The sequence below is a fragment of the Sminthopsis crassicaudata genome, chromosome X (assembly GCF_048593235.1).
Source record: "Sminthopsis crassicaudata isolate SCR6 chromosome X, ASM4859323v1, whole genome shotgun sequence".
In the NCBI taxonomy this organism is placed as follows: Eukaryota; Metazoa; Chordata; class Mammalia; order Dasyuromorphia; family Dasyuridae; genus Sminthopsis; species Sminthopsis crassicaudata.
In genome coordinates, this window is record NC_133623.1 from 6,033,485 (window position 1) to 6,057,710 (window position 24,226).

General features: G+C 51.1%; 1 protein-coding gene across 6 annotated transcripts in view; it reads right to left on the bottom strand.

Moving 5' to 3' along the window:
* Nucleotides 1–2,983: 2,983 nt before the first annotated feature.
* Nucleotides 2,984–24,226, bottom strand: part of DCX (doublecortin) — a 44,305-nt gene continuing 23,062 nt past the window's right edge. For 2 of the 6 annotated variants that reach the window (XM_074278548.1, XM_074278549.1), the window contains exons 4-7: nt 15,894–15,996; nt 14,415–14,552; nt 6,815–6,912; nt 2,984–4,137 (exon numbers count right to left, since the gene is read on the bottom strand). In XM_074278548.1, coding sequence (XP_074134649.1) covers nt 4,081–4,137; nt 6,815–6,912; nt 14,415–14,552; nt 15,894–15,996 — 396 coding nt within the window. In that variant the 3' untranslated portion in view covers nt 2,984–4,080. The remainder of the gene's footprint in view (nt 4,138–6,814; nt 6,913–14,414; nt 14,553–15,893; nt 15,997–24,226) is intronic. The other 4 variants (XM_074278551.1, XM_074278552.1, XM_074278550.1 and 1 more) reach the window with 4 other exon arrangements.

Here is a 24,226-nt window from a genome sequence, read left to right on the forward strand (position 1 = left end):
AGCCAGGGGAGGAAAAGCTAAGTGTAGCGGAAGGGGTTTCAGTGGGAGCCAGGACCCCTTGACTTCTGACCCCAGGCCTGGGCCAGCTTGGGCAAATCCTTTCTTCTTTCTGGCTCTCCCTTTTATTCTGTACCGCCCAAGGGCGGTAGAGGAGATAATTTCAACAAGCCCTTCTGGTACCCACGTTCTGTATCTCAAGGTCCCTCCCGGACTGGCACTGACATGTCATCGATCATATTCTCTCATGTTACGCCACATATAGCTCAAGGTCCCTCTCAATTCTGAGCTTCTACGTGCCTAAGGGGCTTTCCAACTGTAACATTCTGTGCCCACGGGGGCCCCAAAGGTGCCAGGGTGTCAGCGGCCAGCCTCACTTTGCTTTGTTCACCCTCGTTCTCTCAGAGATGGCTCTTGCCCGTTACCTTTCAGCTCACGCCCTCCCCCTTGACCTCATTTAGGAAAGTGGTCTTTCCTTCTCCATCTGCCCCCTGCTCCCTTGTGTGCTCCTTTCTTTTACTTAGTCTCTGTTTCTATTTCTGCAGGAAATGGGAACGAGTGACAGCCATGCTGTTCGATACCTCTATTTTATCTGTGGGGAGGTGGGGGAAGAGAGCTGCTCAGAGGGCGGGGGAGGCAGCAGATGCTTGCCGGGCCACTTGAAATCCGCTGACTCTGCTGGAAAGAATCCAAGGGACCCTTGAGGGAAGGAGGCTCAGGCCGGCACTGGCCCAGCTGGGCACCAAGGGCCCTGCCAAGGGGGTTCACACAGCTCAGTTTCCAAGGCTATCTCCTGAAGATTTCTGGGATCTTGTGATGGTGCTTGCGAGTGTGTGGGGAGAGAGGGGGGCACGGGGACAAATCGCTTCTAGCCTAAATCAGAAAAGGGAAATTCCCAAGCTGGGATCAGGACCCAAGGCCTGTTTGGCCCCAGATGACACTGACTTGCTGGGCGACTTCCCTTCTGGGGGCCTCCTTTCCTCAACTGTAAACGAGGGAACTGGACCAGCTGACCTCTTGTGTTCCCTCCAGATAGGAAAAAAAGCCCATATAAGGCTGTATTCTCCCAGCATCTCTATTAATGAGGAGAATTAGTCTTCCATTCTCAATTTCATTGTTATTTTTGCCAGATTTTAAGACGAACGCCATCTTTGCCTCATAAAGGGAAGGATACTGTTCTGATCTGTAATTATGAACAATCTAAACAAAAGAGGGATGATTTATTCTTGGAAAGGGTGAAAGAACTCAGCAGCTCTGCCGTCTGGGCTGAGGAAACCTCACAAACTGCTAAGGCAGCCAAGTCTAGGGGCATGAGCGGGCCCCGGAAAAGCAGAGGGGACTGGGAATTCGTTAATTATACCCATTAGGGGACTGATAATATTGGTTAATGAATAAGCTGGGAAGAGGCTCACTAGTAGGTCCTTTTTGGGCCTACACTGGGTAAATACGCAGGGAGCTCAGCTGGGGATGCGGGGAGGGCTCCAAAATGCCATTCCCTTTTTTTTATTGCATGAATCGAGGGGCTAGGCCGCCCCCGGAAACGTAAGAGAGTGGGCATCCCATGGAACGTGAGCCTATGCTGCCCCGCAGAGGGTCCAAGGAGGCCTGTCCTTCCCTAATGGTGACAGCAGGGAAGTGCCCCACAAGCAAAGCTTGTCTGCCTGGATGTCATATCATGGGCTCCATGGAGCTAGTTAGGGAAAGGTGCTCCTTCTGAAGCTAAAGAATTGCAGGAGATGAGCCAGCGCCCGTGCTTTGGGAGCCTTGAAGGGCTTTGATCCAGTCAAAAGAGACAGCAGGACTCTGGTGGGAGCCCACCAGACTTGAGAAGGAGATGACTAATGGTAAATGGCTTACTATGCTCAAGCAAAAGCAAGGCTTGAGGCTGTGGGGGACTGGGACTGAGGTTTTTAGGCCTTCGAGGGGTGACTGTAGAGCCCTCCTTCCTCTGTTCCCCACCAAATGGATTACATGGGTACTTGAGTCCCGCCTGCTTCTTCTTCCAATAAATTGACAATGAGCTCCCGGGAAGAAGGGAAGGGAAGTGGTCAGGGCATCCTTTCAACTTTCCAGGAAAAAAAAAAGAGGAGGAAGGGAAGAGACCCTTGGCCTTCATCCTCCCCTTAAGGATCAAAAGAATGAGAGTGGAAGTTCTATTCATCATGCATTGCCTTGGCTCCAGTAGCAGGGCCAGTCTTGAGCTTAACTTGGGTAATCTGGGGTTTGAGTCTTGACTTTGTCGCCTACTGCCTGTGTGATGTCGGACGAATGTTTTCCTCCCTCAGTTTCCTCCTCTGCGAACGAGAAGGTCGGACTAAATGAATCTAAGATCCCTTTCGGCTCGGCTGTTCCATGATCCCAAGATTGAAGCCACACTTCTGCCCCAGTGTCCCCCATTGCCAGCATCATGTGTCCACATCAGTGGGCAGTGGCTCAGGCTGAGGTAGCCTGCAGAGGACACTTGATGTTGACACAGTTACACACACACACACACACACACACACACACACACACACACACACACTCCGGGTAGGATGGCAAAATGACCCCAAATCATTCAGTAGTCAAGCCAAGCCAAGCCATGCCATCCTAGCCTTCCCTGGCCTTTGTAACACACGGGGAAATGGTGGCGGCATCAGGAACTCTTCCCATCTGCTGCCGTCACCACTGGCCAGTATGACTCCCGATCTCAGGTGAGGTCTCGGGATTTTGTGGAGGAGCTCCCGGCTCAAAGGCCAAGGCCAAGCCAAATCGGGTATCCAAGGAGCAACAGCTTCTCCGAGCTGGTGGCGACGGAAAGGGCCGAGGATGCGGAGGGAATGGCAGGCCCCGCTGGTGCGTGACCGTTACAAAGCTCACGTGAAGGCTGGTCCCACTGCGCGGGCCATGGCTGTCCTCGGCATCCCCAGAAGGCAGTTTGGCAGCGATGGCATTGTTGCCTAACTCGGTCATCCTTTGCTGGTCCAGAAGGTTGTCATTGGTGGTGTTGGAAGGTTTATTCTCTGCACGTGGTTTTTCAACAGAAGACAAAGCCCTGGCTTCGAAAAAAGGAGCAGGGAGAGTTGACTCCTGGAGCACAGATATGAGGTTTTTGTTTTTGCTTTTTTATAAAAAGGAGATTGAGTTCTTGCTATAAAACGCGACTGAAAGATGGCGGCCCTGAAAACAATTTCTCACAGTGTTTTCAGTGTGGATGGTTCACAAGGCATTCAACAGAAGATGGGGAACAAGGCCGTTATCATCGCTACCAAGAGGGTGCGCGTGGCCTTCAGGGGTGGCTGCTTCGAGTCCGTTGGGCCCAGCTGAGTGGGCTGGCTCACGGGTTGTCACTTGACTTGTGGAGGAGGCGAAGGAGTTGGCTGTGCTCAACGAGGCCTACTAGACATGCGGGCTAGCCACCTTCACTCAGTATGGTACAGTCACCCTACCGTCACCAGTGCTGGCTTTCCTGCTCGCCCCACCCCCTAGGCATCCCAAAGTGGTGTCAGCTGCCAGGCTGGTGCTTTGTCGGGGGGGGGGGGTGCAAGCCGAGAGATGACCAGCATTGGCTCCCACCCCCCGGGAGCCTTCTTCAGACAAGGAGATTGGGGGCACTTTTTGCCCAGTTGAGGATTCACCGAGGATTTTTTTTTGTTCCAGATTCCCTTTCCCCCCACCCCTTCCCCCCAGCTATATTCTCGGTGTGATTTGAATGAGTTACCCTCCATGGAAGGCAACCTATAAGAATGAGACTAGAATGAGCCCTGTGGGGGCTCAGAAGGTCCATGGAACGGCACATATCACATCCCCGTCAAATGACTCAAAAGAATGGTATCAATCTAACCTGATTTGATAATTGTGGATTTGTGGCCCAGAGGAGGAATCACAGAAAAAAAAAACCCATATTAACTTCGCGTCCTTTTTCTTTTCTCTCTCTCTCTTTCTCTCTCTCTCTCTTTCTCTCTTTCTCTCTCTCTCTCTCTTTTTTTTTTTTTTTGAAACTTGAAAGCAATAATCGCCCTATTGGACACTCTAGCAGGAGTACCATACTGTACAGGAGGAAAGTGGAAAGTTGGCCTCTGGACGCTGGACGTGGTCTTCTCTTCACATCGAATCTCCCAGGGAGTCGGAGTCATCCAAAGACAGAGGCAGGTACAGGTCCTGGAAGAAGAAAAGGAGCCAGTGTTAACTTGCCTTCACACCAAGCGTGGGAACCTAGGAGACTCCTAGATCCCAGTGCTGGCTCAGCCACCGAACTCACCAGGGGCCCTTGGAGCCCATTCCCTTCTCGTGACCTCAGCTCTCTCCGCTGTAAAATGGGAAAGTGGATTAGATGATGGCTAAGGCTTCTTCTAGCTCTGACACTGTGGGATCTATGGCCCTCCCTAGCCATCCTTGAGTCTTCAGATTTCCTTTCTGTAAAGTAAGGGGGGCACTCCAGTTCCTCCCAGCACTAACACTCTATGATCACATTATACCAGAATCATAGAATCTCAGAGCTGCAGGAGACCTCAGAGGCACACCTAGGATAAACTGTGGGCGAGCGAGCAGGAAGATGATAAGCTGCGTCCAGCCTCCGCGTGAAGACTTCCCCAGCGGGTGTGTGTGTGTGTGTGGTGTGGGTGTGTGGGGTGGGTGTGGGTGTGGGTGTGGGGTGTGTGTGAGAAAGATGGACCCAGTTGCCACCCTTGGCTTTCCACTTTGGGCCAGCTTTCTCCCCCGGTGAGAAGCATGTCCCTCATGTTTGACCACTCTCCGATTGGAAATAAACTTGCTCTTCTGGAGCCAAGCAGAGCAAGCGGGAGTTAGCATCTGCCCGTCAACCTTTACATACTGCAGGAAAGCTATTATGTACAACCCCAAACTTCGAGGCCCCAAAGCAAACCATCTCAGCGTCCTCAATCGGCCACATCTTCGTGTCCTTTGCCACTCGTTTGCCCTTCTCTGAAAGCAAGAGGGGGGCCTCAAGTCATCCCAGACAAATAGAATATGTCCAGGGAGGGGGAAGCCCTTCCCGTCACCGGCAGTCCTACCGTTGTTTTAGCTAGCTTTCTTTCCTTTTCCATGCTATGATTTCTTCACCTGTGAGATAAAGACCCTCCTTACTGGCTTTTTTCCTAGATCGGGGAGGACCAGGATGAAAATGGGGCCTTCGGAGGTTTTGATTGGGACACTTTGGGACACTGGAAAGAGATCTAAAGTCCCATGCCTTTCCTGGGCCTCAGTTTCCTCCCCTGTGAAATAAGGGGCTTGAATGAGAGGGTTACTAAAGGCCCTTCTCATTCTAATAATATGTGGAAAATTCGTGAATAAATCCTTGTTGACTGATAAATGACCATTTTCCTACCTTTTTTGAATTTCAGTGTGAACAAAAAAAAAAGGGGTGATGCTGGTGGGAAGTCTGTCAGATTCCTGGAGGGAATGTTTCATGCTTTCAAAAGAGCTTTCTTATGAAGGCAGGGGGGGGGGCTAGTAAATCACCGGCATTCTGTACCTCTGGGTCTTGGGATCCCTCAGCTGAGTGTAGAACTATCCCTCCAACCTGTGGCCCATGTTCTGGGGGAAATATAAGGATGAGTTTCTGGAGATGGCTTGTTTCTTCTGAAGTGCATTGTTTTAGGCTCTGCTGACTCCCAGAATAAGCTTGTGCAGCAATGTTAGCCTGTTAGCCTGTTGCTAAAGCCCATTCATCACTACCAAGGGGATGACTCGATAGAGCTCTAACACCCATCTTTGCCAGTGTGAGCAGCTTCTGAGCCAAGCTGGCCATCGAACACAAAGAGATACCCCGATCCACTCTCAAATTCTGGAATATCTTGGAAGATGAGCGGGCCTTGAGAGTGGCCGTTTGGGAGCATAAAGAAGGCCTCATGACATGGCGGCCTGATTTCTGGCCGTGGTGTCTACCTAACTGGAAGCAAATCACCTGGAGGCCCCAGCTTTCTGCACGCGGCATTTCTGCTTCTGCTGCAGAGTGGTGTCCTATTTCTAGCCATGCGTTTTGAGGGATCCTTTATAGACATCTTGTGGAATCCCCTTTTAGGGGTACTCACATGGAACTCCTCTTTCGAGGAACCCCTCTCCACTCCGTCCGGGGCTTCTCCTATTTCTCTGAAGCCTTCATATGCACGATTCCTTCTGGTAGTGCAAGACGCCATTCCATTTATCTGCCACAATTTGTTAAAAGGCCTTAGCAGACTACGGCAGGCACACGTTTGCTCCCGGCTTTCTCTTACCACGCACTGTGCTGCTAGAAATCTCTTTGGACGTGGGGTCTTTCAATATTCTCTTTGGGATATAGTCCCAGGAGGGGGATCTCTAGGTCAGAGATAATTATGAGATAATTCCCAATCGTTTTCCAGAAAGGTTGGACTGATTCGACCCCTCCGACGACGACGAGTTTTCCTATTCTTTTCTTTGCGACTCTTGACGCCTGCGAGGTGATACCTCAGGAGCATTTCTGGTTGCCGTTCTGTCCATTCGTGTTCTTGAACACGGTTTTCCTGATGGTCATTGACGATTCGTTTCTTCACCTTTGTTTTCTACTTGCCTGAGACCACCCACCCCCGGCCAGAGCAGGTCTCTGGGCCAGGGGCCAACAGCTCCCTTCCTTTGGCTCATCATTGGAAAGCAACTGGTGGCCAGAGGCCCAAAGAACCAATCAGAGCAAGTGGGTGGCTGTGGTACCTGTTGGAGTTCCTGGGCCCGGCCCAAAAGCTGTTGAGACAGATGAGGAGGTCATGTGGTATTGGAGCTGTTGAGATGGAATGGGAACAGCGTTCCCACCTAGCCGGGTAAATAAAGCAGAAGGGGGTTTAGTAAGGTATAAGAGACATAATACCTTGTGCTTCCGGAGGCTCCCGGGGCTGGTGGGGGTCGAGATTGGCGACTGCTTTGACTTGGGGGTGGACAGCTGGCTGCTGGATGTCCCGTTGGCTGGCCCGAAAGAACAGAAAAGGCAGGCCCAGGTCAGTAGCGTTTCAAGTACCAGGGATTCTCTGTGCTTGCCCCCCACCCCCACCCCTCTCCCAGGGACATCAAGTCTCGTAGCACATCCCAGAAGTCAATCACACACAAGTCCCTCCTTTCCCCACCAGACAGGACTGGGGCGCTGCCTCACTGGGAGCTCAAGACCTTGACTTGTGGAGTGACCAGGCAGGATCCCTGAGGGGCTTAGGCAGGATCTGGGGTAATCAAAGCTCCAGGTCCCCCACTCCCTCCCCCCTTTCCCATTATAAATGCAGGTTTGGGTCAATTGATTAAGCTCCACTGCTCCCCCATCGAAGTCATGGAAAGCAGATGGATGGTGATGGGAGACAACAGTCCCGTGCTTGTGAAAAGGGGAGAATGGGAAGGAGCCTCTTGGTCTTCCTTTCTTTCTTTTTTTTTTTTTTTTGCTGAGGCAATTGGGATTAAGTGACTTGCCCAGGGTCACACAGCTAGGAAGTGTTATGTGTCTGAGGGCGGATTTGAACTCAGGTCCTCCTGACTTCAAGACTGGTGCTTTATCCACTGCCCCACCTAGCTGCCCCCTTCCTTTCTTTCTCAGGAGAACAGGGCTGTTAGGGGAAGGGAGTGTTCCCTTTGGGGAAACCCTGGAGAGGTAGCTCACTGGCTGGGGCCTGGAACACTGGGGGTTCTCAGTTGGGGAAATGCCAGCCACAACTTCCAGGACTGAGGGAAGGGGATCTAACTGCCCGGCGTGGCAGTTTGGAGGCCTTCCTTCTAGTCTCAGCTTACCCGCCGCCTCGTTGTGTGGTCGCGGACCGGCCACTGACCCTCTCTCAGCCTCTCTTACTCCCTTGCTGCCCTGCCCTGCCCCCTTGCTTGGTGGTTGGCAGTAAAAACTGGGATAATGAATGAACGGGACCTTGTGACCGCGAGGGATTTTGCAAGTAAATGTAAGATATCATTAATAATAACACGGACCAAACAGCAGAGGAAATTCTCAAATGACGAAATGATCAACTTGGGAAAGAGAGGTGCTGGCAAGGGAGGGAGGAGCAGGCCGCAGGCCACCACGGTCCCCTCCTATATGGGCCTGATGCTCGCCTCTCCCTTCTCCATATCCCTGTTCCTGTCAAAGGGACCACCATCCTTCCAAGCTCCTGGGCTCCCAGCTGGGCCACAGGCTCACACTCTTCCCCTTCCTCCCCCACATTGAGAGCCCTTCAATGCCTCTCTGTTCGGTCACTGAAACGGTCTCCTGGTGGGTCTTCTACCCTCTCCTCTCCCTGCTCTGGTCTCTGCTACAGTCACCAAACAATTAGAAAGCTCTTGTCTGATCACGTCCAATCTCCTTCAATAAACCTCAATGGCTCCCTATTGCTTCCTTTAGGATTAGATGAAGTTTAGCATTTAAAGCTCCACCCTCCATTTCCCCATGCTTCCCTCTCCTTGTTCCCAGATTGGCCTCTTGGCTGTTCCTCCATTTCCTCTTGCCGTGCCTCTGCACCAACTGTCCCCCACACCTGACGTGCCCTTCCTCCTCACCTTGGCCTCCCAGCTCTCCTGAATTCTTTCAGGGCTCAGCTCAGTCCCTACTTTCTTCTCTCTTCAGGGCCCCCCCCCCAAGCTTCTAGTGCTTTACCCCACCTTGCATGGATGCCGTGCTATCCACGTCATCTCCCCTGCTAGAGTGCACCCCTCTGAGGCAGGGATTTTTTTAATTGGCCTTCGGATCTTCGGCAGCCACAACAGAGCCTGGCACACAGTAGGCTCTCAACAAATGCTGGGTGATCAAGTGAACATGAGGTTCTTGGGCCCTGGCCCCCCAGGGACCTTCTACCAACTTGGAGAAGGGGGGGTCTCAGCCAGAAGAAACATCCAAGGGCTCCCGCATCTGAGCCCTCCTGTCCACTCCCCCAGTCCCCTGGCCTAGTTCAGGCCCTCCCTGCCTTTCCCTCTGGTGGCAGCCTCCCGAGTGGGCGCCCTGCCCCCAGTCTCTCCCTACTCTAGTCCATCCCATACCCTGCTGCTGCCAGAGTGATGTTCCTGAAGACCTGTGCTGACCATGTGACACCCTCCCTCTGTTGCCTCCCGGGGCTCCTGCTGCCTCTGGGATGACACAACTTGGCCCCAACCTCTCCTTCTGGCCTCCTCAGCAAGTACTTCCTCGCCTTCCTGTGCTCTGAGAGCCAGCCAAGCTGGCCTTCTCCATCCCTCACACACGTGGCCCTGCGTCTCCCATCTCCGTGTCTTTACCCTGGCCGTTCCCCGTGCCCAGAATGCACTCCCTGCTTCCCTCCACCTCCCAGGGCCGCTCTTTCCCCTTGAGATGCAGCTCCAGCAGCAGCTGCTATGGGAATGTTACAAGGGAGGACAACCCCCCCACCAGATCGGTAAATGGTCTGGACCCTCCATTCCCAGCAGGCCGCTTTAGGTTCCTCGCAAATCTTTGCCTGCTCCACTCGCTCACCAGCTACTCCGGAGCTATCTTGGCTCCTTTTGGCTCCTCAGCTTATTTTCTAAGCCAGGAGCCAGCCTGGTGCTCCCCTGGGACCCACAGAGTCAGAGCCGGAAAAGAACCTAGAGACCAGCTGATCCAATTGGTTCATTTTACAGATGAGGAAAGTGAGGCCCAGAAAAGGGAAAGCACTTGCCCTTGTGGCACAACTAGTAATCGGCAAAGCCAGGATTCGAATTCTGGAGTTTACATTTAGTTCTTTTCCATTGTCCACAACCACGAGCATTGTAGTGTGCCACAGAGGATCTGAGTTTGAATTCTGCTGCTGCTTCACGTGATTTAGAACAAGCCACTTAAGCTCTCAGGACTCTCTGAGCTTCAGTCCCCTCCTCTAGAGAAGGAAGGTCTTGGACTTAATGGGTCAGAGCTTCCTTCCAGCTCTCAGTCTATGACCCTGTGAAGTTTGAAGCAAGCAAAAAGAACCCCCCCCAAAAGCAGGAAAGAAAGTAGGGGAGGAAAGGGAAGAAAGGAGAGAAGAGGAGAGGAGAGAAGACATGGGAAAAAGAAAGGAAAGAAGAGGAGAGAAAAGGAGAGCGGAAGAGAGAGGAGAAGAAAAGAGAAGAAGAAAGGAAGGGAGAAAAGGGGAGAAGAAAAAAGAGGGGGAGAGAAGAGAACAGAAAAGAGAAGAATAGAAGAGGAGAGAAGAGTAGAATATAGAGGGGAAGAAAAGAAGAGAAATGAGAAGAGAAGAGAAAAGAAATGAAGAGAAAAGAAGAGAGAAAAGGGAAGCAGAAATAAGAAGGGGGAGAGGAGAGAAGAAAAAGGAGAAGAGGAGAAAAGAGGAGATGATAGAGGGAAAGAAAAGAAGACAAGTGAGAAGAAGGGAAGAAGAAAAAAGTGAAGAGGAGAAAAGAAGAGGAGAAGAAAAGAAAAGTGAAGGAAGACAGAATAGGGGAAAAAGGAAAGAAGAGGGAAAATGAAAGTGGGCAAAGGAAAGGAAACAAGAGGAGAGAAGGAGAGAAGAGAGATAAGAAGAGAATATTAGAGAAATGAAGAAAAGAGGAGAAGAGAAGAAGAAAGAAAAGTAGAATATAGAGGGAAAGAAAAGAAGTGAGAAGAGAAGAAGAAAGAAGTGAAGAGAAGAGGAAAGAAGAAGAGGAGAAGAAAAGAGAAGAGAAGGGAGAAAGAAGAGGGGAAAGAGAAAAGAGAAGGGAAGGGAAGAGGAAAGGAGAGGAGAGGAGAAAAGAAGTGGGAAAAGGAAAGGAAAGAAGAGGAAAGAAGGAGAGAAGAAGAGAATAATAGAAAAATGCAGAAAAGAGGAGAAGAGAAGAGGAAAGAAGAGTAGAATATAGAGGGAAAGAAAAGAAGTGAGAAGAGAAGAAGCAAGAAGTGAAGAGGAAAGAAGAGAAGAAAAGAGAAGGGAAGAGAGAAAGAAGAGGGGAAAGAAAAAAGAGAAGGGAAGGGAAGAAGAGAGGGGCCAAGAGGAGAGGCCCATTCTCTAGCTTGGCTGTTGCGACAACTGTGTTCCCTCTAACGCCACTGTTGCCCGGCGGGCCCACTCTTCTCCACAATCATCACCCGCGGGCTCAGGCCAGACAATTTGTTCCAATCTTGCAGAATTCTTCTGCTTGACCTGCTTGGTGACCATGGCAGAAAGGGGAAGGAGCTCAGCTTGGCAGGAGCTGCTCTTCCCAAAGCCAGGAGAGCTCTCGGGGCTCTCTGCTCCCTTTTCTGGGAGTCCACCGAGCATCCCTTTAATGAGATGGAATGGGACTTAGCAGGGGTCTGAGCTCGCCAGCCTTGAGTATTTGGAAAATCCAGCCATTTCACTAGTTCCTGCCCTGCTTATCCCCAGTATTTGAATACGTCAATTCAATTCACTTTGAGTCAATCCAGTAAATGCCTATCGTGTGCCTGTGCCATGCCAGGTGCCGTGCCAGGCGCTCAGGACACAAAGACCAAAACTGGCCTCGCTCACTGGCAGCTTTTTGTTAGGATGCTGGGGCGGGATGTGGAACTGGGAACTCCTCAGAGGGATCTGGACGAGTTGGCATGGCCCGCTGGAGAGCGCCTGGACCCGAATCAGAAGAACTGATTCTGCACCAGCTGCCCTGGATGTGTATTAGCTGCGGGACTTCAAGTGAGCCCAGATGCCTCAGTTTCCTCCTCCTCTCTAAGATGAGGGGGCTGGATGGGAGAACCTCAAAGGTCTTTTCTGGCTCAAAATCTGTGATCCTAGGATCACAGTAAGAAGTGAAGAGAAGAGGAAAAGAAAGGAAAAGTGAAGGAAGAGAGAAGAGGGGAGTCTGGAAAGACATGGAGAAAAAGAAAGGGGGGAGCAGATACCACTAAGCTTGGGACACCCCGGGGTAAAGGTTGGATTGAGTTCAAGGGCTCAGCTGGTGGCCTATTTTGTGCAGAACAGAGACGTTGTGAGGAAAAGACAAATGGAATAAGTCTGGAAAGGGAGGATTGTGGCTAGCTCAAATGGCCAGGTAAAGGAGCTCAGGTTTTACCTGGTAGGCAATTGGGAGCCAATGAAGGTTGTTTTTAGTATGAGACTGACGTACTCAGACTATATTTTAGGAAAGGGTATTCTGACAACGTTGTAAATGATAGATTGAAAAGGCAAGAGCCTAGAGGCTAGGACACAATTTGGGAGGCTGCTACAGTGGTTCAGGCGAGAGGGGATGGATAAAACCCTTCCCAGCTACTACCAAGTATGAGAGCATCCACCATGGGAGTAGGAAACTGAGAAAAGGGGGTGGATGCAAGAATCAATAAGATGGGACAACTGATTGGGTATGTGTGGGGAAGTGGGGTAAGGGATGTGGAGGAAGAAAGAGGGACCTTTCCCATACCTCCTGGGAAGGTCAGACTTTGTGGTGCTGGGAGCACAGCCCAGAGATCTGGGGGGTTGGGCACAGTACCTCAGCAGGAAACTGAGGAGGAGAGAATGGGAGGGAAACGACTGGAAAATGACTCCAGGAGAAAAGCCCCATTTAGGTCTTCCCCAGTCAGGAAGAGCCGGACAGATGTTGCTCCCCACAGCTAGGCCTTCTCAAGGCCCGGCTCAGGCCAAGGGACTGGGCCGTGGGAGTTGGTGGCGCTGGGGCGGCCATCGTGCGGCTTTCTGCGTCTGCTTGGCTGACTGCCCGCTGCCTGGAAAGGCTTTTGTCTCTTTCTCTCTACAACCCTTCCATTAGGGGAGTGGGAGATGGCGGGCCGGAAGCGATCCCTTCCAGAGCTGATCATAGGGTTCTGGGCCAGACTCCACCATGGGTTGCCAGATGCTGCCATTGTTGAAGGTCTTATTTTCATCTGAAATGGGTTCTCTCGAATGGGTGGATGACAGTAAGTAGTTATTAATCCTTCGACTAAGGGAGGGAAGTGATGGATCTGTCACCGCCACATTTCCCTTTGGAGGAGGGTGAATTTCCCCAAGGAGAGGGACTGGTGGCTCTCAGAGGCAGGGGACTGCCGAGATCTTGGGACTCCTTGTCCTCTTTTGTGCGTGACTGGCATTCTGGAAGCGCCCTTCCTCTCCTGCTGCTTGGGACGCGCAGCAAAGCTCTCCTGGGAAGAGTTGCATGGGGATGGGGCAAGAGACGCCCCTCGCCCAAGTGAAGAGATCCTTGGAGGATGCTCCCTTCCAAACAGAACATTCCCAAGGGCGCAGACCATCATTTGGCTGGCAGAAACAAAGGAGTCTATTCCTCCGGCTGGTGTGGAGAGAGGTGCCCAACAGGCTTCTGCCTGAGCCAGTCTCACTCTACATTCGGACTCCCGCTGCTTGTGTTCTCCTCCCGACGCCATTTGGGAAACCACCAATTCTTCGGGTGAATCCTCTCTTTTTTGAGTGCTGAGGCTATTGGGGTTAAGTGACTTGCTCAGGGTCACACAGCTAGGAAGTGTTAAGTGTCTGAGGCCAGATTTGAACTCAGGTCCTTCCTGATGCTCTATCTATTGCACCACCTAGCTGCCCCATGGTAGTTATCTTCAAGGATGGGTAGGGCTAATTTAAGCCACTTGGTCCCAGAGGAAAGAAGTGGGAGTAATTAAATTTAACAGCACTGACTAGAAGTTACAGAGAGATGGATTTTTGCCTCCAAATATCCTAACAAGTGGAGGTAGTGACTTCCCTTTTGCCTGAGGCCTTTGAGGCGAGGCTGCAGGACTCCTTCTAGGGGGAATCATAGGTGAGCCAATCCTCATTCAGGTTTGGATCGAGCCAGTGGCTGCAATCAACCCTTCCGGTTTGGAGAATCAAGGCCGCCTGTTACAGTTTGAGAGTTGCTTAGGGAACATCTAGAGATTTGTTTTTTTCCAGATGAGGAAACTGAGACCCAGAGAAGTGGACTGGCTTGCACAAGGTCACCTAGCTGGTCCATTACACAGCTGGACCCATTTTTTTTTCACTGATTCTGCTGCTGGGCTTTATAAATCTTATCTAAGTGGCTCAGATCCAGCTGTGACCCACAAGGCAGAGTTGAGAAGAGCCCCAATGCCCCAAACTTTCCATTGACCTGGATTAACCCATATGTGAAACACTAGTGACAGAATTTGCATGGGTTGGTCTGTGGGTCTTCACACTCAGTATCTACCGTATCTACTTCACAGATACAGTATTTACAAGATCACAGGAGTATCTACGCCTTCATTCGCCACTCACTGAATGCCTACTGAACAGCCAGCCCTTCCCTCCGGGACTTTAGGTGTTTAATGGCTAGACCATCATGTTGATGGCAATTCTGAGGACCAGGAAAGGGCTGGTTTTCTGGAGGGGGCACATGAAAGCGCCCACTCTAATGGTGTGGCTTGGGGCCCCGTCCTCCCGTCTTGAGAACAGTATATATCTTAATGGATTCTGTCCCTATATCGGGCACCATGGAGACATATGTGGCGTCCGGTGGCAATGCACCCTCAGGCATGCAGACATATGTGGCGTCCGGTGGCAACGCACCCTCAGGCATGCAGAAGGTAGCCCTGTGTGGGCAGAGTCAGCATGCACAGCCAAGGAAAAGTCACTTACCATCTTGGTCGTTACCTGAGTCAGCCGGAGACTTGCTTCTACGCACGGGCCCAGGACTCTTTGCTGAGTTCTTTTGAGTCTTGGGAGATGACTTGGTGCCGGTGGTGGCAGCCGGGGCGCCTTTCATGACTCGGCACTCTGCAGGGAAGGCATCCAAGTCAGTGGGATGCAACGTGGAAGAGGTCAGAGTTGGGACGCCCAATATTCACTCCCTTGTGAGCCCCTTGTCCAAGCTTAGATGTGATAAGGGACTTCCCCAACACTATGACTGGAAAGTGGCAGAACTGGGTCAGGAACCCATATTCTCTGACCCCAAATCCAGCATTCTTTTCGCTGTCTCACAAGGCGCCGCTAAGGGCAGCCTTAGAAATGCAAGAGCTCAAAAAAGGCAGCATAGGGAAGTTGCTCTGCAGACCTTAAAGGGTTTCCAAAATGCCTGTATTCTTATTGAGTATTATTGAGGATGATTACGATGACTTCCAACTCTGTAGATGGGACAGACACCCCAGGAGAGGGGCTCGATAGGGACCAAGCATTTCATTCATGGTATTCCAGAAATGGTTTCATGCTGGAATCAGAAAGGACAATAGAGAGCCTGAAGTCTAGCTCCCTCATTGCATGGCTTGTGAACCCCAAATCAAGAAGAGGGACATTAAAGTCATACAGCTGGGAAGGACCTTGGGAAGGTCTGGGCTCAGTGGAGAGGGATGACCACAAGCAAGAGAGACTCCAAGGCCAGCGCTTGTTCCAGTCTCTGAGAAGCCTGGGCTAACAGACGAGGAAAGCCAAGTGAAGCCAGTTGGTGGGCTTGCCAGCTTGGGATGAGGCAGGGAGCGGGAAGGGGAGCTGGGTCTGAGAGCAGTGCCAGCCCAGCTTTCCTGTTGTTCACCTGGCTCAAGCTTTCTGTCTTCCCTGCGCTTCCCAAGAGTGCTCACTTGGAGCCTAATGGCTTAATTTTGAGTCTCCGCTCTGCCACTTCCTAACTGGGTGAACTTGGCCAAGTCATTTCTCTCTGGGCCTGAGGATCTTCTTTGTAAAATGAGGGCATTGGACCAGATAGCCTCTGAGGTCTATTCCAGTTCTACATTTGTGTTCTACTGCTCCCTTTTAGGGTTTCCTTTCTTCCAGATCCCTAGGAAGCCCCAACCCCCTTTTCTTGGTTGAAGTTAGGAAAGGGGAGACTGGTCTATAAACATTCTGGGAGAACTGGGCATGGACTAGTCCTGTGGTTAGATATAGAGTGAGGGGAATGGCTCACAGGTCTGAATGCCTCAGGTTTGCACTGCTGGTAGGAATAAGTGGGAGCAGTGGGGAGAAGAATACCAGTCCCAAGGACAATAAGATGGGTCTCGCTACAGCTTCATGCCCCTTCTCTCCCCCTCCCAGCACCCTTCCAAAGCCACCCGAGGGAGCTCACGGAAATCTCAAGTGGTAAAATCACCACAAGGACTACAAGCCATAGGGGTCATCTGCGCTCACCATTCTCATCCAAGGAAAAGTCATCCTGGGCATAGCGGAATTTTTCAGGACCACAGGCAATAAACACATCATCGTCACCGAAGAAATCATGGAGACAGGTCACCTGTAGAGAAAACACACATTTATGGATGGTTCTGTTAGTGGGACACCTGAGATACTCATGACCTGATGGGGACAACCGGAAGGACCCCAATCTTCCCTGAGCTCTTTAGCTCATAGACAATATGGAGTCACAGAATTTTCAAATTGGAAGGGGCCTTAGAGCCACTGAGTCCAATGTACCTGAAAGCGGTCATCCGGCCTGTGTTTGAGGATCTCCGGGAAGGGGGAGCCCACTCCTTTCCAAGTCTCTTTGTTCCACTTTGGGACAGGTCACAAACTAAACTGCTTCTCTGCTCTCCTTCTACCGTTCCTGGGTCCCTTGTGGCCTCAAAGAAAAATGGAATCCTTCCTCTTCCACAAGGTAGTCCTCCAAATCCTTGAAGGCACCTAGCATGTCCCTCCCCAAGCCTTCTCCTTTCCAAGGTCAGCATGCCCATTCCTTCATCTCCTCATATGGAAAGGACCTAAGGGCCCTCCCCATGCTGGTGGCCCTCCTCTCTTTGTCTTTCAGATTTTCAGTCAACAAGCATTTATTAAGCACCTTCCAAGGGTCTGGCACTGCACTAGTACTGGAGAAGCAAAGGCAAAGAAGGAAACAGTCCCTGCCCCCAAGGAGCTACTTTCTATCGACAGAAGCATAGAATTACATACAAGGAAATGTGAATGACTTTTCTAAGATGTCAGACCCCTTTTAAGCCTCAGTTTCCCTATCTACATCTAATGGAACTAATAGTTCTCATACATCCCAGGGGGCTGGCTACAAGGTCACTGAGTATACTCCCCTTCATTTACTGAGGTCCAGAAAGAACGAGTAATTTGGGTGTAAATCCCTGCTCTGCCACCTATTACAGTTCTGCTGAGTCCATACCCAGAAGGCTTTTCATTATATCAGGCTGCCTCTGCCCTGGTTTTGGAGGTTTCATACACCACACAGATGGCTTCGAGTGTAGGAGGGTAGGAGGGAGATCATGCTAATATTATAGGCTTTAAACCCAATGGCACAACCCCCTGGTTCCCAGCATTCTCAAACTAATGTCTAGTCAAGTTGTCGAGTAGATCTTCCCCCTACCACCCCTCCTCATCCTCAAGAGTCTCCCTCTCCCCAGGAACCCTTGACCCTTGCATAGATAATACTTGATAGTTTACAAAACATTTCATAATCTCTGGGGTATATTCACATCCATTCCCTTCTTTTTCCTTTTCCAAATAAACCCAAATCGAGAGAGGCAGGGACAGACTAGCTTATATTACTAAAGAAGAAGCTGAATCCAAGAGGGTGGAAGAAATGGGCCTAAATAAGCAAAGGAACCAAAATGTAAAGGGTCCCAACTCACTGTCCACTGTCTTTTGCTCTATATTTTAACATGAAGACCAGCATACACCACAACAATGTGTTTATTTAATCTAATGTGGGGCCTGCTGTGCATCCTGGCACTAGATCAAAATGAGTCAACAAAGGATGCAATATGGCAGCCAGAAAAAGAGCCAATCAAGTCTTTGGTCGCATTAAGAAATTGTGTTGCTGCCAGCTGCCCGAATCAGCGCATATCTGGACAGTGTTGTAGTTAGTTCTGGGGGCCAGTTCTGAAGGACAGTGGCTAGCACCCAGAGGAAAGTCATCAAAGTGATGGCCAGCAATTCCACTGAAGGACTGTTACGGGACTTGGGAAAGGAGATGGCAGAGTAGGGAAAATTTGAGGAGGGGGTATTTCCTGGCTGTAGGTCACTCATTGAAAGGTTAGCATTTGCAAGAGGGAATAAGCTTATTGTGCTTGGGTCCCAAGGCATTGCTCGCAGCAGCAGTGTATGTGTGTGTGTGTGTGTGTGTGTGTGTGTGTGTGTGTGTGTGTGTGTGTGTGTGTGAACACCACTGTTCTCCAATAAATGAAGGATCGTCACAGGGGAGAGGGGCTAGACCCGTTTTGGTTTTGCTTGCTTCCTTCCTCTTCCCTCTCAGGCCCAAGGGTCAAAGGGGATGGGAACAGGTTTTTCTGAGGTAGATCTGAGCTCCAGATGGGAACTTCTCAACAAATCGAGCCATGCTAAATAGAACCGGCTGCCTCAGGAGAGAGTGAATTCCCATCTGTCCTCGAGGAAGTTGGACACGTCTCACCCCTGTCTAGGATGTTAAAGAGGGGATCCCTGTTGGGGTCCATATTGACCTACATGTGATCCCTGGGCCACAGGGAATTTATTTTCTGCTCTCACATCTGCTACCATAAGACTCTGGCACAAATGGGACATTATATTTCTTTGACCACAAGTCAACTGAATTTCCAAAGGGACCTTCCTCTAGCCTCCTGGCTTAGCTGTTTCTCACAAGCAAAGCCATTCTTTGAGATGAAAAAACAGCTATTCTACCTTCTTCCTGACTTATTAGTGGTACATCCCACAGTCTCTGCAATGGGCACCGGATTGGGCCATTTCTAAATGACTGACTCATTAGTCCCTTGGATGATTAATCCCTAGGATTTGAGGATTTAGTGGTGGAAGGGACCCTGGAGGAATCTAGGATAGTCTCTTAATTTTACGGAGGGGGAAAAGGAGAGCCAGGAAGAGGAAGGTCCCACAGCTAGTGAGTGCCAAAGCCTAGGGATCAGAACTCATGGCCTCGCCTCCCAAACCAGCAGCTTGTTCTCCCCAACTCTTCTCCTCTCCAGACTATGGAGTTGCCATTCCTTCAAGTGATTCTCATGTGTCCTGGGCCATCCTGGCTGTCCCCTCTAAACCTTTTTCAGTTTTTCAATAGCCTTCTTAAAACATGGCCCCCAGATCCGAGCCTACTACTCCAGATGGGGGCCCAATGGGGTGAAGGACAGGGAGATCGTCACCTCCCTAGACCTGGAAGTTTTGCCCTTTACTTTGGCCTGGTATTCAGGAACCTCTGTGTCCAGATCCAAGAAGTCTTTCCAGTCTTATCTTCCACTACTCCCCTTTCCCAGAGACTGTGCTCCTACCAAAGGGAATGACGGGCACAACTGGCCGTTATTGCCTGTTGGCTGCTCTTTCAATCACCTGGACCCATAGATACCCCAGCCTCTGTCCTGCCTGCCTAGTTGCAGACCCCTGCTCCGCATTGACTTGTGGGTAATATTGGGGGTTTTAACCCTTAGTCCAACTGGCTCCAACCCCAAGGCCCTCTTGCTTCTCAGTACCAGGCCGCTCAGCGGGACCTAGCATGCTCGAGTCACCATCTGCCAGGCTCCTGATCCTGCTTCTAGTGGGCTCTCTAGTCAGTTGGAAAGAGAGTGGCCTTACGGGGATCAGTGGCAGCCAGAAAAGTAGCAAGGGCATTAGATCGCTGCATTTGAAGGCAGAGCACGGGTAGCCAATTCCCAACTTTTCTACTCCCTACCTGCAGGACCTGGGACAGATTGTTTTCCCTCTCTGTACCTCAGTTTTCTTTCCTATAAAATGAGGGGGCTTGACCAGTCAATTATTAGGTGCCTTCCCTGTGCCAGGTACAGTGCTGAGGGTTGGAGATGCAAAGAAAGCTGCGTCTTCCTTCTCCCCCCCCCCCACTGGTCCATATCAAGCCGGGCCCAGCACCAGGCCATTTATACAGGGGTGTATGGGGAGTGTGTGGAACTGACCCGAGCAATACTCTTGTGCTGGAAATGCAAGATGCCCGAAGCCCTCCCCCCCCCCCCCCCCACACACACTGACTGTTGCCTTCTGTAGTCCCCGGCACTGTGCTCCTATTGTCCTTGGCCAGAATTTGGGGGGCCGGGGAGGCCAATCATTTCCCTCCTTCTTTATCCTCCCAGGAAAGACTGTCCAATCCAGGCCCACCCTTGCCATGGTGATGTTCCCCTCCACACAGGCAGCATCCTGCGTCAGCCAGGCCCAGCCCCTCCCTCCTCCCTGCTCTGAGGCTGAACCACTGCAGTCTCTCAGACAAAGGCTCCGATGGCAACTATCTCAGTGACCTCATCGGCGGGCGGCGGGTGTGATTGAGGTGGAAGTAGCGGCACCCGCATGGAACAGTATGATTAGCATCTCAACAGAGCTCCGGTCCTGTTCAGGGCCTGGGCCTCTCACTCCATTCAGTCTCCCTCCTCCTTAGCCACAGCCTCATTGAAAGAGGTCAATCTGCCCATCCCAGCATGCAGAGCCCCTGGGAGCCCTTGGGTCATTGTTAGTCCTCCCTAGGGCAGACCAGGACAGACCTGCCTTACTTGGGTTGGGCTTGGGTAGCCAGGGGCCTGACAGAAAGCTGGTCATTCCCACACTGGGTTGTGGTGCCAGCCGGCCAGAGGGGGAAAGCTGCCCTCAGCGGGGCCGAAGGCTGGCCCCACACAGTCCAGTTCCCCATCAGAGGGAGCAGTTGTTGTTGTTCAGTCATTTCAGCCACATCTGACTCTTTGTGACCCTCTTTGGGCTTTTCCTTGCCAAAGATACTGGATTGGTTTGCCATTTCCTTCTCCAGCTCATTTTAGAGATGAGGAAACTGAGGCAATTAGGGTTAAGTGACTCACCCGGGGTCACACAGCTAGGAGGCCACATTTGAACTCAGGTCCTCTTGACTTCAGGGCCAGCACTCTATCCACTGCGCCACCTAGTTGTTTGAACTCAGGGCCTTCTGACTCCGGGGATGGCACTCTGTCTACTGCGGGTCTACATGGTTGTCCCAGAGGGAATAAAACCCCACAGAATAGCTTGGCCATGGTCATTGTGTGAAGGGCCCTTACATGCTGGAAGAGCTACTTCCAAGCCAAGAATCTGTGTCCTGAAGAGCTCAGCAAATGTAGTCAGGTCAGAGGGACACGAGTACAGATGGGTCAAGATCCTCCTCGGGGATCTCAGGCCCAGGAAAGCTACCAGGGCCCCTTAAGCTTCCATGAGGAAATAGCTGGCAATTTATCTCAGAGGGGCACCTGTGCTGATGAGATCTGTGTCCCGCTGGCCACTGGGGATCCCTGTCCTTGGCTGCTGTCTACTGTTATGGGCCCATGTTACTGGGCACTGACCTTAGGGTGCGTACAGTGCAGCATGCTCTGGGTTGAATTTCCATTCACCCCCAAAGAACTGGTGAGTGGGTAATCCCTGCATAGTCCTACAGAAACTAGTTGGCCATGTTCTCTCATCTTACAAATAGGGAAACTGAGTCTCCAAGGCATTTAAGACCATAGATTCCTCAAGCTGGCATCTGGGCCCTTAGAGACCCTTGAGTGCAATGCCCTCATTTTATAGATGAGCACACTGAGTCCCAGAAAGGAGATGTGATGAGTTCAAAATGATCAAGGTAATGTGTCAAAGCGTGGATTTGAACCCAAGCCCCCAATTCCCAGACAGGTATCTTTTTCATCTTTCTTATCTATTGCACATGTCCTCTCAAGAAGCCCCCAGGTAGGCTTCCTACTCCATAGGATTGATTTGCTCTTTTATTGTGTCCCTCTCTACACTCAGGGCCATTGATAACTGCCATGTGTACCTTGTGCTCCCGTTGCCCCATTGAACCAGCAGCCCCCATCTTCATTCATATCAAACATATCAAACCAACGTGAACTGAGCCTGGCCTGATATTGACTTGAGTGGGCTCTGACTCCCCGGGGCCGATTCGTGTCGCTTTCTAACTCATGGTAATGTTTGATCTGTTCCTTGGGAGGGGGGCATTTGGTTGAGGATAGAAGTATCAGAAAGCAATGGAGGGTAGTTCTAGGCTACATAGAACCAGTCCCAGCAGTTAAAACTTCCTGGATACTAGAAGATCAACCCCAAAAGAAAACAAATGATTCAGTTTCAGGAATTCTCCCCTAAACCCCCTCCCCCCTCATCATGTTCTCTTCTAAACTCAGAACCGGTCGTAGCTTCCTAGGCTCCCAGAGCCTGTACTGCAGACAGCAGCATGGGGGACCTAGAGCCATGGCATTGACACCACCTAGGCTTACAGAGCAGAACCTAGGACTCATCTCATATTTCTGGTTAGCTAAAACGAGAGGCTTGGACTTGGTGGTCCAACTCCAGTTTCCTCCCTTTGCTGCTCCTTTCTGTCACACTCTTGCCTCTTCCCAGGTTTTCAGAGTCCCAGGTCAATGGTCTTTCCATACCAACCTACCAAGTCAAGTTTAACACCCCCCAAAAAGCTATTGGCTCAGAGCTGCAAGAGGGCGTTGGGCACAGAAGGACGTGGGCTTGCCTTCCCTTTGGGGGACATCATGCAGATTTGAACTCTTGTGAACCAGTGTGGACACCACAAACACTTGCTTGTCTTTTTTTTTTCAGCTCAGAGTCCTATGACGTGATCTTGAAAAGTAATTCAGGAAGGCCCTGGGCCATAGTCAACCTCACTGCAACACCCATTTTGAATAATTCGATCATTTGGTCATCAGGTACGTTCATTTTCTTACCTGACACTTCCCATGTTCCCTCTCCTTCCTCCTGTCCCCTCCCTCGCCTGCCAAACAACACCCCAGACGGTTTCTTGGCCACAGGACCTGAATTTCTCCATCTTTGCTTTCCCTGACACTACCTTGATAGGCTGGCTGTGTTCAGCACCATGGACAGTGCCTCTGGGCAGCAAACTAGTCTCTGGAATAGGCGGCCAGCCAGTGGAAGCTGAGGACCACTTCTAGTCAGGACAAAGCATTGACTGTTTCTAAAGTTCTGGCTGTAGGAAGACCCAGTATGACTGGGGGTGGTGGTGGGGAGTTGGGGGGAATCCCCCACCTTTTGGAAACTACAGAATTTTCAGGGAGGGGGCGGACTTTTATGGAAGCCGGGAGAAGGCAGGTGCTCCACAGGATGGGAGAGGCAGTCTGAAACCCCAGATTTGGATCCCAGCTCTGTTACTGCAAGATCTGAAATGTCCTCTTCCTCTCTGGACCTCCTTTTTCTCCTCTATTAAACAAGGGGGCTGAAGTAGAGGAACTCTCTTGAAGCCCCTTCCAGCTTTAAATCCAATGACTCTGTGAGGGCCACACTCAGCCCCGTGGCCAGTGAAGGCCAGACTCTGTGGTGGGTATTGTGTCAACAAGTAGTAGTGGGTATTCAGCAGCCTGGGAAACCAGGAAGGCCTCCGCAAAACCCTCACCAGAGGGACCCTAAAGGCCTTCATTGGCTGCTGGCCACGGCTGCTAGGGCCAGGCCGAATGACTCACTTTGGTTCGGCTTTGGCTTAGCTCGGCTTTGGCAGAGGGGCTGCAAGCCAGAATCTTCCTACACCCAGCAAGGAGAAGGGAATGGAAGGCCAGTGAAAATGGCACATGAGAGTCTGTCGAGAAGGAAGACACAAACCCAAACCAGCCAGTTCTTGGGCAATAGGTAGAAATGGTGAGCTCTCGTGGCCTTCCAAATGCCCCAAGTGCCACTATGCCATGACTCAGATGCTCCTCAGAGACCATCAGTCTCAATCCCCTCATTTGCCAGAGGAGGAAGGAAATAAGGCTAAGGTGTGTGTGTGTGTGTGTGTGTGTGTGTGTGTGTGTGTGTGTGTGTGTGTCTCACACAAGCGGTAAAGTCCAAGCTCACACAGTAAGACAGGGGCGCTGAGGCTTAGAACTCCAGTTTCCTCCCTTCACTGCTCCTTTCTGTCACACTCTTGCCTCTTCCCAGGTTTTCAGAGTCCCAGGTCAATGGTCTTTCCACACCAACCTATCTCTTCAACTTTAACCCCCCCACAAAAAAAAAAAAAGCTATTGGCTCAGAGCTGCATGAGGGCATTGGGCACAGAAGGATGTGGGCTCGCCTTCCTTTTGGGGGACGTTGCCCAGACTTGAACTTTTGTGAACTGGTGTGGACACCAGTGTGGATCTCACTAATTAGCAATTCTCTCCAGTGATGGAGATTCCACCCACCATGCCTCTTCCGTGGAACCTTTGGTCATATCCTCTCACAGGGTCCACTACAGGGGATCTACCTGACATGGTAGAGATTCTCCTCATTGTTTTCCCACTCTCATGACAACACCACCAGTGCACTCTGCTGATCCATCTGCTCTGCCTTGTCTCTTGACGTGACATTGACTGTTGTGTTTTCAGACAGCCATTTTCAGGACTCACTACACTACGCAACAATGGCAGGATCTTGGTATTAAAAAGATGGGCCTTTGTTGCCATGGCAAGCTTGGGGACCATTGCAAGAACCCTGCAGTTTCCTGAAGGCAATCTAGCCTGCCTTCGTTCTCCTTCTCAAGTGGGGGTCAGATTCATCATCCGACCTTACCATCTCCCGTGGAGACACGGAGTGATGGGTAAAGTTTATGGATTGTCCATTCAAACATATGTCATGGT